Here is a 14,543-nt window from a genome sequence, read left to right on the forward strand (position 1 = left end):
TACCACTGTCTTAAAAAAAAAAAGCTCAAAGACGTATGTCTGAGCTATTAAGAAAGACATGTCAGAATAACCCAGCMTTAATAGGGATTTCATTATTTCTCACAGATGAATGAGGGCAGAACAGATTCTTTTCCACTTGCATTTCCTATTTCCCAGAAGAAATGTAGGTGCTGTAGAATCCTCCAGARTAATTTCATTTTATTTAGCTTTAAATGAGAATATTGATAGAAGAGGGACATCAGCAACTCAAAAGAAGACAATCTGTGGAAAACTGAAATACTAGGATACAGATAAGAAAGAACAAGYTGTGCTGGAGAATGCGTACTACTGTATGCTAAGGAGTGTATAGAGTAAAAGTGGGTTAAAAAAGTTAATTGTCAAGGAAAGCAATGTGRAAGCTCAATGCATTTGAAATTCTGGGTCCAAACAGAAGTAGGGGAGATTGAGGTTCCTACACACAAACTGGGGAGTGAAGTCAAGTTAAACTTCTGGGCCTCAAGACAGCATCATGACTCTTTGTGAAGCAGCTGCTCAGGCACCCAGCAAAATCAGACACAACGCTTAGGCTGGTCCAGGGCAGTGCTCAAAGTCTGGTTTAAAACTTGCTGCAGAAGACCCACTTTGCAACAGTGGCCATAATGCAGCTTGGTTTAACGTACTGGCACAACAACTAGAAGCCAAAATAGCCACTGCAGTGGTACTTGATTTCATGAAGWGGCATTGCATAAAAAAATGAGAAAGCAAATTTAAAAAGAAAATAAAAGTGGCAGTGAAAGGGGGAAGATGTTTGCAGACTACATACCACGTATGAACGTCATCGCGTAAATGCATGGTTGTCATCATACCTTTAGTACAGTCTATGGCTCGGCTCGCTGCCGTCCTCCCCATCTCACAGATACTATATGAGAACTAGAAGAAGCCGAGAAAATGGCTGGTCAAAGAAAAGGACGGTCAAAAGAAATCAAGAGACTACAACTCTTCAGCCTAGAAGAGGAGTTTCTTGTGAGTCATAGGTTTCAAACCTGGCATAAAATATCTAAATATGGAACAATTATTCATATGTTTCTAATTTCTTGTTTTTAATATTAGAATAAGAGAGCATCAAGCAAAACTGTTAGATGGTAGATTCAAAACGAAGAAATACATTGAAAAACTGTTGAATACACCACCGCAGGATGTGGTAGCTGCCAAGAGTGTAGAAGTGGGCTCTAAGTGCTATTAAACACATTCATGACAGAAAACTCTATCAAAGGCATTAGGTAAAAATACACTGACTTTTTCTCAGGTAGATGCCCACATATGGGATGAGTATTGCAGGAAGCTAACTGCGTACTTGCCTCATTCTTCTGCTCTTCTCTAGGCCTCCAGTTATCTCTTACTGAAATCAGGATATTTGAGATAAATTGTTCTTATTTGAGATAGAAATAGGACCAAATTCAACAGTACAAAATACAAAGGTGGGAGTACATTGCTTAGGAATGATGGTGAGACAGGATGCAACTGTTATCATACATACATCATTAGAGAGGCAAAAAMCAGGGAGTGAAAATTAATATTTGAAATAGTAGTTTTGGTGCAAAGACATATATGTTAAGTGGCTATACATTAWTTTACACTGGAAATTAGATAATTCTAAGCATTAAAAGAGTAACATTCTGAATGGTTGTGGGACATTTTTTACAGTGAACTTGAATAAATTTATGAATGCATTTATACAACACAGCRCCTACTATAATTTTGTCAGGAGTCCCACATCCTGGAAGAAGAGGAGAAACTCGAGGAAGAAACCCAGCAAACACATTTAGAATTTCACCAGCAGTTAGTCACTGAAATCCAAGAAGCTCTTCATTTTCTTCAGCAACACATGGAGCAAGTGATTGGGCAGAYAGTGCTGCAGCATGCCCGAAAGGAAGCTGCAAAAAAGAATTCAGATGATGGACAGGACTTCAAGGTATTGAAATAATCAATAAAAGCTTTCTTAACAAAATGAGAACTACTTTGATAAAGTGGAGGGAAACTTCATTTATGTATTAGCTTTTACTTGGAAGTATTGGTGGGAAAACATTAGACCCCGCTTTAAAACTAAAAATACTTTACAAACTACTCGTAAACTAAGACCAGTGTAGAAGTACAGTATTTTCTAATAACTTAGCAGGCAAACCAGGTTTCATTAAGCCAAACCCCAGAATAAAAATGAATTGAAAGAGTTCTTGATGACAAAGGGAATCAGAAAGATGAAGAAGACATTGAGATGAATTCATAAATTATTGAAATTCTTGCAAAGTAAATATTCAGGTTTTCTTTATGGTGGAAAGTGCAGTAGAGCTGCATGTGTATTGATTTACTTTGCTGCAATTAAAAGGCAAAATGGATTACAGAGATTGTGCAGTTAAAGGAATGGTCCTTTGCCAGGTGAAGGTGAGACACATTAGGAAGATTTTGCTGTAATTTTTCATGTTGAAATATTCCTTGGGTGTATAGATTTTTTTTTCAGCCTGCCAGTCTGCCACATTTCTAAAGCACAAAATTCACAATCTTGCATGCATATACAAAATTATATTATGCCTTCATTTTTAGGCAAATAAAGCACTTCAGTTCTTGACTTAGAAAATGAGCTGTTTTACTTGTTTTGTTTAATACAGGAGAGGCTGGTGGAAACAGCTGTAGAAAGTGTGTATGGGACCAGTAATAATATCAATAGGCTGGTGCAAAACTATTACCAACAATTAGGAAAAATCACAGAAAGTTATGAAGGGAAAAAACTTCAACAATTGAAATCCTTACAAGGTATGTATCATATTGACAGCTATGAGGTAATAACAGCTTTTTAACAGATAGCATTCATTTTCTTCTTGTTGTAAAGAAGTCTTTGAAAGGCAACAGAAATATATTTTAAATAAATAGCAAAGTAAAATGAATGTGTAGGTGCACTTCCATCTTTGAAGGAGCAGTGGTAGAAGCATTGTAGTTATTATTAATAACTACTTGAACTACAGTTGTAGATGCAGGACCCCTACACTGTTTGGTACAAACACACATGGAAAGATAACTCTTTGTTGAAGAGATAYTATGATATAACCACCAACTCTGGTTATTCAAGTTAAGATTAGAGATAACACCACAGTTGCAATTCCCAGTAATTGATTTTTCTGGCACTGCTAYGTGTTACTCCTAAATGTAAACTAAGTGTGGGTTGTACCTACTATATWCCTCTACCATGAAGCCTCTTCAACTTTGCATATAAATAAATACAAATAATATGAATCAATGAATTAAATGTTCATAGGAAGAGAAGATATATGACAAGCCCACTAGCTGAAGCATTCACCTAGAAGGGGGAAGATCTAGGTTTGCAATCCCTGCTCCCATATGAGAAAACAGAAATATTGTTGGCAGATGGTCTGCTTTCGCTGAGGTACCTGCCCTCAGCTTTTTAAAGGAGGTTCTCACATTGATTCCTTTTTTGGCTCAATGAAAATTTATTCTCTGTAAAGTRGAGGAAATTCATTAGAATGAGGAGACAGAGAGAAGTCAAGCATTTCCAGCCTAGAATAGCTTGTGAGCTACCACATTGTTTCTTAACTGTCAGCCACAACCCACCACAACTCACAGGTTGCAAAACTGCTCGTAACGTTTATGAACTTCTGGATCCCACATAAATGCAGGCATTTTTTCTTGCAATTATTTTTGGTTGCTGGCAGAAGCTCATTTCCTTCAGCACAAGAGAACAAAAGTAAGCTGTGATCATTGACTGCTTTTGTAAATGCTCTCCCCTCCCTTGGATGAAGCATTAAATGAAGTTAGCAAGTTAGCACAATAGCAGTAACATCAAAGACTAAGTATTTGAGACACATGGAGTGGATGAATGAAAGCTGTTTTCTAAAATTAAGTTACTCATTTTAAATAGAATTTCTTCTTTAACAACAAAAGAGAGATTTTTTTTTTTTAAAAGCAGGCCTATTATTTATTCAAGGCTGAGATCCACAGATGAGGTTGGATGAATACTTTGGTCGGAAGGATTTGCACTAACCAGTAGGAGCTAGGTGTATGCATTGACTCTAAGATAGAACCAATCTCTTTGGCACTGCGCTATTRTAAACCTTGAAAACTTTAATATTGGAAGCCAGAGTTAAGCACAATCTGTGCAGGGATTTTTGACAATCTATATTTTAGTCATTGGCAGTAAGTAAGGCAGTTACCTAAATTATAGCAAAGTCATTCTAAAGATCTCCTTGTCCCTGATCCAGCCAGCTACAACCATAATCTTCAGTGAAAGAATTGGTGTTCCGTTAAGCGGGGATAAACCCAAAGCCTTTTCCAGAAAGCAGCTGATCTGAACTGAGATGGATACCATTACATGCTTGAATGTTTTGCTTCATCAGCATTTGGATTATTGCTCTCAGTTGGTCTCCCAAAGAGGCTATGGGATCTAGAAAACCAGCTACTAGAACCACAGTTAATCTTTTTGTAATTGCTTATTTAGAATATTTTGTCTCCCAGTGTTTGTGTGGCTACGTTGTTTCAGTGTATTGCTGTTCCAAGCATTACAAGGAGGAATTTTACCTGTGTAAGCAGCTACTACAAGATCACGTTTTTAATAGAGAAAAAGAAAATCCTTTCTACTGCAGTGTAAACCTACAGGCATGGGGATGATGAGAGTATTTATGTTAGTAATAAAAACAAGAGTGTTTCAGACTTTGGTGGCCAGAGAGAAATCCAGAAAGTCACAGATCAAACAAATTGCTACAATGAAAAAAATATTGCAAATTTACATGTGTGTACTACAGTCCAGAGGAGTTTTTCAGTAACGATGGATGGCTGCTGCTTCTCCTTTGTTGGTGCTTTTCACATTAGGAGCATTTTCACTAGATCCCATAAGGAAATTTGATGGTTTAATAAGCCCCAGCCCTCTTTTAATTAAAAGTCCAAAATTGTGATGCAAACCTCGTGCCTTTCTCCTTTCAGCTGCTGTTTTACCCTACAAGCCCTTAAATGTCTCTCTGTGACACTTAACAGCCTGGAGCTGCGCCCCTGGGTGCAGCCGGGACGCCCTGAGCCCTGCCAGCGAGCAGGGCTGCTGCCCATCCCAGCTCAGCGCGGAGGCAGAGCACAGGCGTTTCTTCCTGTTCTAAAGGGGCTTATCCTGCAAACGATCTGCAAGCACGATTTCCACACTGAGGGAATGAGCCTCCTTGCCAAGTACATTTGTAGCCTTTCTCTAAAATACAAGATTTTTCATCAGCAACGTTGTAAGTAGAGCTGCGTATTGTATAACAGCCCAGTGGTTAGCATATGCACTTAGGAGACTGCTTCTGTATTTCACCGACTGACAGTTAGATGGGCGGAATCACGTCRCAGCTCAGCAAGCAAGGTCCGTGATGCCGAGCGCCCCTCTCCCAGGGGTATGCTAACACCATGCAGCAGGACATCGCTTCCTTGTGCATCTGTTGGCCCTGTGAATTTTAATCTGTGGTCTGCCTGGCACAGCCACAAGGAGAAAGGTGAAGAGTACCTCCCTGCTCCTGGCCAGCCCAGCCTGACCTGGAGGACAGCCAGTAACTACTGCCATGGGCAGTGCTTGGGCAGGAGAGGTGCTGCCAACCTTCCCAGATGCTAGGGAAAGGTAGGATGGTCCCCAAATGAGCTTTCTCACTCCCAGATGCTAGGGAAAGGTAGGATGGTCCCCAAATGAGCTTTCTCACTCCCAATCTGTTGTGTACCCATCCACCTCCCTCCTTCTGTGTTCTCCAAAAAAAAGCAGCTGTCCACAACAGTGGATGTGAGGAAACCTACCCTATGTCTGATGTTGCAATTTTCATTCAGATATTTCAAATCCTGCTTAAGGCATCAAGATCTTTTCATAAAATTTCCTTTTTGACTTCCATATTAATCTGTCAATCTAGCAGGAAGAACAGAAAAAACTCAGAATTCACTGGCAATTAGCATCTGAGCTAAATGAATCAAAGTAGTGTCTGATTGTGCAACAAATAACAATGGCCAAGCACCTGTATGTAAGTACTTGGTATCCCTCAAGAGCAATTACTGTGGAAAGATCACCTAGAGCTTAAATTAATTTAATTAATTAATTTGTGCTGATGCAAAACATAAATTGAAACGTTGCCCCAGTTCAAAGTATAGTTTGTAATTTTGAGCAGAAAATGTTATAGATGTGTTATTTCAGCAGAAAGAAGTGAAAGGAGTAGACTTAGAAAGAAACAAGAGAATGAACAGGCGTTGAAAGAAAAACTGAACAAAGGTCTCCTGGATGTATCGTCTGCGATCCATCAAAGGTAAGAGCAGGCAGGAATACTGCTGGCTCTATTTTATTGACTTGTAGATCTGTATAAATGTGTAGCTTAATAAATGTCTTGGTTTTTCATTTCATGTTTTGTCTTCACAAGAAAAGAAGTATTTGTTGTCAGATTATGTCTCCCTTTGATCATAGAAAATTACATTCTTTTTAAACTTTTTGATGCTCACTAATTAAAGACTGAAGAACTATACATCAACAGTTAAAGAGAGAACAAAAAAAATTCCAAAACGTATGCCCATTTTTAAAAGGAATTTAAAATGAATGAAGGTTGAGAACTGATGCTGTTCAGTTCATTACATTACAGCTTTTCTGCTTTAAACATCAAAGATACTTGTTAGTTTGCTGTTGAATGCRTGTGAATGCATGAATAATATTCAAAATGCCAAGATTTCAATGTATACTTTGGACTTACTTGCAGGCTTACTTGCACTAAATTTAGGGCAAAATCTCTCAATTAAATAAAAATCAGTAATGAATTAAGTATGATTTTTATAAAACTTAGAGTCCAAACAAAAAAAAAAAGCACTGTGAATCCAAAGGTATAAGTTAGCATCATAAAAAAACTATATTCTATATGTTTGCAGGACTTGGCAAGCATGTGATATATTTTTGTTTTATTTCTTTATTTTTTGTTTTACAGAACAACATAGCATCTACAATTTTGAAGTGGTGAAAAGATTAAGTTTTCTAGATACTCTGCTGCTTCTAAATTGACGGAAATTGTTGCTCACTTTCTGTTTTTSATCCTTGTTTTAAATAGTTTAGAAATGATTCATGTAATGAAGGGCATCAGAAAAGATTGATTAGACATTCAATATCAACTTCATCATTTATTCTCATATACATATTCAGTTCTAGCTGTTGTCTCAATTTTTTCCTCCCATAATATATTTCAGTATTTAAAAATAAAATACATTTAAAATGACTTTCATACAAGCAGAAAATGCAGTAATAAGGAGAGTTATTTTGTATCTAAGTTCATATCATAACAGTTAGCAGTCAAGCTCCATTTCCTATTGCTATTATGATTTCTTCTAGGGTCAAATCCTAGATCTGTTTAAATCGATGGCAAAATTTCCATTAAATTATCTCATTCCTATTAAACCCAGTAGAAGTTCTTTTTTTATGTTTTGGCCTTTGGTGCAAGCTTATGAGCACAAGTACAAAGAGCAAATTTTGAAAGCTAACATTCTGCAAGCATTGAACGTTAATAGTAACTTAATTATGTGTAGCTGCCAGGAAGAGTTTGTGGTGCCTCCTTCCCTGAAGGGCCGTGGTGATTGATTGACAGTGTTACTTCAAGTTAGATCAGGCAAGAGATAAGAAGAATTAAAGATTCAACAAAGTTGCAGTCATTCTAGTTCCACTGTATTGGTATTAATCTGCAGAATAAGACAATCAAATAATATAGACGCAGTGCTCCAGATGCTAAGTTTTGCATTGMCAAAGTTTTGGCTCAGTTTCAGTCTGGTTCTGACGAGCCTCAATGAAATAGGTGCTTTTTAATCCTTTGTCTTCCGACCTGATCCTCTAACAGCTTGTCTCTTTGGCAACCAGACAGTAAACCTGACCTGAGGATTCACTGAGGAAAATGTGCCATGGTTTTGGAAGCAGGCTTTAACATTAGAGCACTAAATTCTGTCTCCTGAAGTTCGGGGTTGGATGACCCAAACTCCTACTGCAATTCCTTCCTCAGAAAGGAACTGGTATTCCATGGACAAGCAATGCAGACTCTTAAAATAAAAATCTACAKCAAGATCAGTAGTTGCAGCAGGAGCTGGATGGGCAGATGTTGTTAATAATCATACACATACGCTTTGTATTCCTTCCTTGAACTGAACAACATGCGTACTCTCAAATTTCCCTTTACCAGGATGATGCTGCAGCAAAAGAAGGTTTTAGCTCAGTTTGAACTGCAGCAGCAGATTCGTCTGGAGTCTCTGAAACAGAAGATACTGGGGTTGCATCAGCTAGAAACCGAGTTGGAGAATCAGCTACAGGTAAATTAGGGTAAAATGACTCTCAAATCTGAGGCAGTCACTGGCAAAACCTCTGACAGGTTGTCTGGGTCTTTTCTATGGTCCAGTTGAAAWCAGTGCTAAGACTCACCACTGTCTTTACCATTGAAGCGTTGGCTCAAAACCCAGTAACACACACACAGACAAGTTAATGGTTTGAAACAGTTTCCCACAAAGAATATTGACTAGATTAAAGAAGATCACTAGAATGCGCGAGAGGCATTTTATTCCTTGTCTTCCTTGCCAACAGTTCTGTACTGAGTCAGCTGCAAGTACAGACTCACTTCTGGGTTAGTTGGCCATCTCTTTCCATCTAGTCAGGTGGAGTATACAGTCTTTTTACTAGTACCTCAGTGCACTTGAGTTCACAACCACAGCAAAGGAAACCAGGATCAAATGCAGTGTGAATGTGATCAGCATGGTTGCACGGCAGATTTCCTGCTCCTCATTGCTTGCATGTTCGCATCGAGGACTGTAACTGAAAGCTATAGTTAGTTCTCCTTACTGAACCTCTTTSCACTAGGAAACACATCCCTGATGCTACCACAGAAACAATAGTTTTCTGTGTTTCTGCAGTGCCATATGACCTGCTGCTTTTTTGGCATCCCCTGGGTAGAATGACATAACTCAGAATCAAACTGATTTTGGTTAAGTTGCTTCCGTTTTATCTCTGTGGGCAGGAAGCAGAGGAGGACTTTGTCACAGAGGTAGCTACACTGGCCCGCGTTCCACTCGCCATGAAGAAGCAGCTTTCCAAAAGGAGCAAGACAACAGGTTGGTACAATCCCAAATTGTTTTAGATGCTTTATTCCTGGTAGGGTGTCAGCAGATTGYTTACCCTTATGCCATATTTTAGTGACTGGGCTCAGAAAAGAGGCGGTAGGAATAGGCAATTAGTATTTTAATAAATGCTGATATTAGCCATCTGATATTTGGTCCAGAATATGTTCCCCMTTTTAGCCTCTTTAAATCAATATAGCAAAAAGGAAAACAAGGCACAAACATTTAAAAGTAAGTAGTCTTCTGGGCCTTGTTGTAAAAGGCTTAATTCTTTATCTTTTCAAACAGAAGAAAATCTGGTATTATTCCACTGATATTAGCYGGATACCATGCCCAACAGGCTAAAGCTCCCATTTGTTCTTATGAATAATCTCCTCTGGCAAATGTGTCCAAAGACAATTATCCATTAATTAGTATTGGAGTAGCGGTGCTTACCTGCTTACACTCAGTGGAAACTAAACAGTGTTGCTTCCAGGGGAGTTACTACATTGTTCCGTATATCAGTGTATGTCTTGCAGTCCAACACAATACAGTTTTAGGAGAGATTTTTTTGTCCATGCCATTTCCATGGCATGGAATGGATGAGGGAGTTGGGACACAGAGAGGTAAGGTGACCTTCTAAGGTCACCTAGCTCGCTGGTAGCAGAACCACAAATAAATGTCACATTTCTACACTCCTGAGCTGTTCTTTAGCCAATGGATGATATTGCGCCCATTGAGCTGAGTCTTTGACTTAATTGGTCAAACCACAATTGTTGTTTTTGTCTTCATCATCTTCCCAAAGGATTCTCTTCAGCTTGATCACTAAGTTTTTGSAGGACAATAGAGCTGAGTCGCTCAACTTTGTTTCTCAGGATAGAATGCAAGAATTGACCTTCCCTCACACATATCCGAAAGTAAAAAAAAGTAGAACCTTACTGAATCAGCAAGTCTTAAATAATTGTATGAATTTCCAGCCATTTTAACAAATCAGACTAATTCATTAGTTCAATGGGCAAATTGTCAGAATTGTGTTCCCTAGTCCACACTTGGCATGGTCTGAATGTGCACATTCTCATCATTTGGCCTGTAGAATCCCTCTATCATTATCTAAATAAAACATTTTACATTACATTTGAAAGATGCTGAAAGGTGAGACAGGTTCCTGAAAAGGAAAAGTAGCTTAGTCACCTGGACAAGTTTGAAGTCTCTTTCCCTAATCACTCATTTTCTAAGCATGCAGAGCTGCTTCTCCTGGTGTGTACGCTGACTGCAGGGATGCACATGGAAGCTTTGYTCAAGGTCCTAGAAACTGTGACTTTTTAACATCATATTGTTTTGTCTCAAATCACTTAGAATTATGAAGTGACTTGTGTTCTATTTGCTGGTAGTTAAGAACCACATGCAATTATTTGCTAAGAAAATGCATGATAGTGCTTTCAGTTGTTCCACTTCATGCAAACTCACTCCAGTATTTGGCAAGTATGCAAGCTGAAGATCTACTCTGTGGTAGCTAATGGATAGTCCAAAAAAAACCACAAAAAACAAAAAAAAAACTCTGTACTAAAATAAATTGGAATCAGTCCCTTGGTTTAACAGCATATATAAGTGTTTCTGTGCTAGAAATGAGAGTATATTTTTCTGCTTTAAATTAATCAGAAAGAAACAAGCTGTAATAGCTGTGGGGGGTTTTAATTCACATACCTGTGTCTATTCAGGGGAAAAAACAAACTCAAAAAGAAAGACCTTTCAACCTCTGGTATCWGAAGATAAAGGTGATTCTCATGAAAATATTCAAGATTCCCCCGGACAGACTTCTGGCTTATGCAGGTACAGCAAAAGTTAAAAAATTATGTCCTCTGAAAAATCTCTTTATAAAAAACACTACAAAATCTAGTTCCTAAGCAAGTAGGTCAGTCGAAACCAAAATATAATGCCTATATTGGCTGACCTTCTTCCTTAGTATTTACTTCTCACCCTTTTTTCTCCATACTTAAGTTTACAAAAGTCAACTTGTCTACRCTGTTACGTACTTTATAACTAACTGTGCTTTATGTTTCCAAGTTTCTTCTAAGTAGGTGTTTAAAACCTGAGTCACAGAGAGCATAAATCAGGACAGACGATAGATTCGAATAGAACGAGGCTGACTTACAGCAACCAAAATATGGTCTGTGGTATTTAGGCTTTCAGCTACCACCTTTATTTCACGAACAAAGGCAAGCGTCAGTCTTCGGCTGATCAGGGTAGCAGCTCTAACAATGATTTTCTGATAGATGTTTCAGTTGGCTTGTGCTGGGCTGCTAACTGGAGGGGGAAACCTGAAAGATGCCAGCTGATCACTACAGGCAGATCAAACCAGCCAGCTGGTCGCTGGGGGTTGATATATTGAGCAGAGAAAATCCTGTTGACAGGCAAAGCAAACAGTTGGTTCTCAGGAGCCACAGGCCTTTGGGGAAAAGTATTTATCCCCTGAGTGACCTCAGCCTGGGAYTGACTTCAGGAGATGGCTCCTTTCCCTGATGGCATCAACTCTTTCACACACTCCTTTCCCACAGCCAGCACGGGATACGTGCGCAGGGAGCGGGGACACAACAAAGGGACATTTATCTTTATACAACTTTCTTTTGGCAGGCTGAACAGTGACAGCTGAAACCAGCAAGTGCAAAAACTCTAATCATGTAACGAGCTCCTTTCTCCACATATCAAAATGAGTTTAGTTAAAGGGAAAGTCATAGCCTGTGAAAAACTTGATCTACAATTTTGTTTTATTTTCTTGTTTCTTTCAGAGATAAATTGCAGAGTTCACATGAAGGGGAGACTGAGCCAAGAAAAACCTCAAAGATGCTAAAAGAAAGAGACAACAGGTAGTAAAAATATTTATATGAGCTGTCTGAACACAGATTACCAAAGCATTCTTCTGGGTGACCTCAGCAGCTATAAATACTTACTGAGCTGGTTTACAGAGGAACAATGAAGAACATCAGTAATAACCGAGAAATCTTCTTTAGCTACAGACCAAAAATCAATCCTGTGTGCCTTTTGCTGTTAATGAAACATTCTCACTTGATTTTGGTAGGGAGGAACAAGGATGTCTTTCATAAAAGCTCTTCCAGAACACTGAGGGAATGTGGACGTAGCTTTAGATGAGGACTATACCTGAGAAAAGCGCACTTGTAGCTGAACAGATCTACACTAGACCGGTTGCCAGTGTTGGTATATCCCAGGATGGTTTCATTGTAATAGTGATGTACCATATGCTTTTGAGCCCTAAATGTGGTAGATCTGGTCTTAATATTTTGATTGCTGCTTTAGACTAAAAAATAAATAAAGAAAAATGTAGAGAATATTTAAATAGATTTCAGATGTCAGTGGTACATCGAAAGATTGAATTTTTCTCTCTTTCATTATATTTTAATGTTTATCAGGCTTTGCTTTTTAAAAATTTTTTACAAAGATTTTGTAAATGTATTTCCCTCCTCTTGTCTCAAATTTCAAGTTATTGTTAGAATGAGACAAAACCTGTTGTTTCATTTTTTTACACTTCACTTCCTATTCTTCCTAAAGTAAACTCTTTGTTTTCAGTATACTTCATGATGTTCATTGTGTTTCTTATGGGTAATTTTGTTGTTACGCAAAGCAGCTAATTTTTATTAGCTATACAGAACACCTGTATAAAGTAATAAATGACATACTTAAGCAACCTTGCAGCTTTCATGAAATTAGAAATTTCCATGATTCTAAAATGAACATACATTTTACTAATTTAAAGGCTGTACATTGGCACATGCAGTAAAAATACCACACCAGTCATAAAATTTACCTATGATTAAAGATCAGTCGCACAAATGACTTCACTAAGCATGTCACACACAATTATTTMAATACTATCATCTTTAGTGTCAGTCATTATCAAAATAACTTAGGCTTTTTTCCTAAGGTGTGCCACTTTGAGTATTTGATTCTTGTAGTTCAGCAATTCGTCGTCATGGTCTTTCGACCTTACTGGACTAGACATTTTAGTTGCCTGTTTAATGTTTTCTTTTCTTTTTTTTCTAAATGGATGCAGCCTAATTACCTCTGAGAACCTTAATTCTGCAGTACACCCTAGACAGATAACAAGAAGGAAGCTTTTAAAATTAGAGTTGAATATGTTGTTAATACACCATTTTAAACCATTCAGTACCGTGGAGGCTCCAGTCACAATTAGGATGTTGCACATACTCCCTAAAACAGCTTCCCTGGATGCACTGTGATTTGTTTGACTAGGCAGGGCTTAAATGGCTTTTTATCTCCCTTAAAAAAAAAAAAAAAGGTAGAGTTCAGTTTGTCCAAGAAGTGAGGCAGCAGTGCCCTCTCTCGGGGAAAAAAGCATGGGTGTCTTCTTTTGCTGTTTGAAATCACCCAGGCAGGGTTTCTGATGGCCCCAGGCTGCATTTGATGAAGGAGTTGCTGGCAGCTCATGGTCCCAAGAGTACAAGCACCWTCCCATAAGTGTCGTCTCCACACGCACCAACCCCACGGGCACTGTTCTCACAGCCCCATAAGAACACAAGCGCCATCCCCATGGTGCCATCCCCACAGCTCTGCAGGACCGTAAGTGGCTGCCCCCATGGTGACAGCCCTGCAGTAGCGTGAGTGCCATCCTCACAAGTGCCCTCTGAAGTCACGGTCTCTCTGCCGTAGAAAGTGATGGAAAGCCTTGTTATACAGAAGGCTCTCTGAAAGGTGCCCTGCAGTTTGACTGCACGTACAGATTGAAGAATAGTGTGGCTACGAACACTTCTACCTGGCTTATTCAGCCTGGTCCTAGCTCCTGTGCAAGGTGGGCAGTTTCGTATTTGAGTTAAACAAGCACTCTTGAGGAAGTGCAAGTCATGAGAATTCTTTGTTGAGGACGGACATAGTACAGTTTGAGGTCTTGGACCAAAACTCCCAGTTATGTCCTGGAACTGACAACCACATAAAGGTCTTTTGATCCAGCCTGGACACACACTAAACAGAAAGCTGGGTCAGCACCAAGGTAGCATCTTCCCTCACTCACTCCATGAGCAAATCTACAGCAATCCAATATCCAGAGATCATTATGTACAACACCTTTTGGCTGTGTTTCTTCCATCTGAACAAAAGTATCTTCCATCTGAACACCAGAAGCTACAACGGGCTTTGGTTTGCAGCTGTCTGTGCATTGCATGGGAATTCCTACAGCTCCAGGAGAGGCKTCTGGTCTTTGCACCCCAGCAGCTATGACCACTCACTTTTCCAGAGCATCAGGAGAGGGGACAAGGATCTGGACCCTATTAGCTGAAGATGTCTTTCAGAAATAGCACTGTGTCACTAATGTAAATGCAGGCTGGCTTACCACATTTTGTGAGGAAGAAGTTGCCAGGGCTTATAGCTGTTTAAAGCTGTCTGCGTGCTTTAAAGATAGCATTTCATGTACATCTCGTTTTTCA

General features: G+C 39.0%; 1 protein-coding gene across 3 annotated transcripts in view; it reads left to right on the plus strand.

Moving 5' to 3' along the window:
* EVC (EvC ciliary complex subunit 1) overlaps positions 1-12,773 on the plus strand; it is a 54,154-nt gene extending 41,381 nt beyond the window's left edge. For 2 of the 3 annotated variants that reach the window (XM_085309583.1, XM_085309585.1), the window contains 7 exons: positions 1,745-1,951; positions 2,643-2,787; positions 6,182-6,290; positions 8,187-8,313; positions 9,012-9,105; positions 10,809-10,920; positions 11,877-12,773. In XM_085309583.1, the coding sequence (XP_085165709.1) occupies positions 1,745-1,951; positions 2,643-2,787; positions 6,182-6,290; positions 8,187-8,313; positions 9,012-9,105; positions 10,809-10,920; positions 11,877-11,958 (876 nt within the window). In that variant the 3' untranslated portion in view covers positions 11,959-12,773. The remainder of the gene's footprint in view (positions 1-1,744; positions 1,952-2,642; positions 2,788-6,181; positions 6,291-8,186; positions 8,314-9,011; positions 9,106-10,808; positions 10,921-11,876) is intronic. The other variant, XM_085309584.1, reaches the window with a different exon arrangement.
* Positions 12,774-14,543: the final 1,770 nt, after the last annotated feature.

This window comes from Rhea americana, unplaced genomic scaffold (genome assembly GCF_003343005.1).
Source record: "Rhea americana isolate MKP2758 unplaced genomic scaffold, rheAme1 scaffold_30, whole genome shotgun sequence".
Taxonomy (NCBI): Eukaryota; Metazoa; Chordata; class Aves; order Rheiformes; family Rheidae; genus Rhea; species Rhea americana.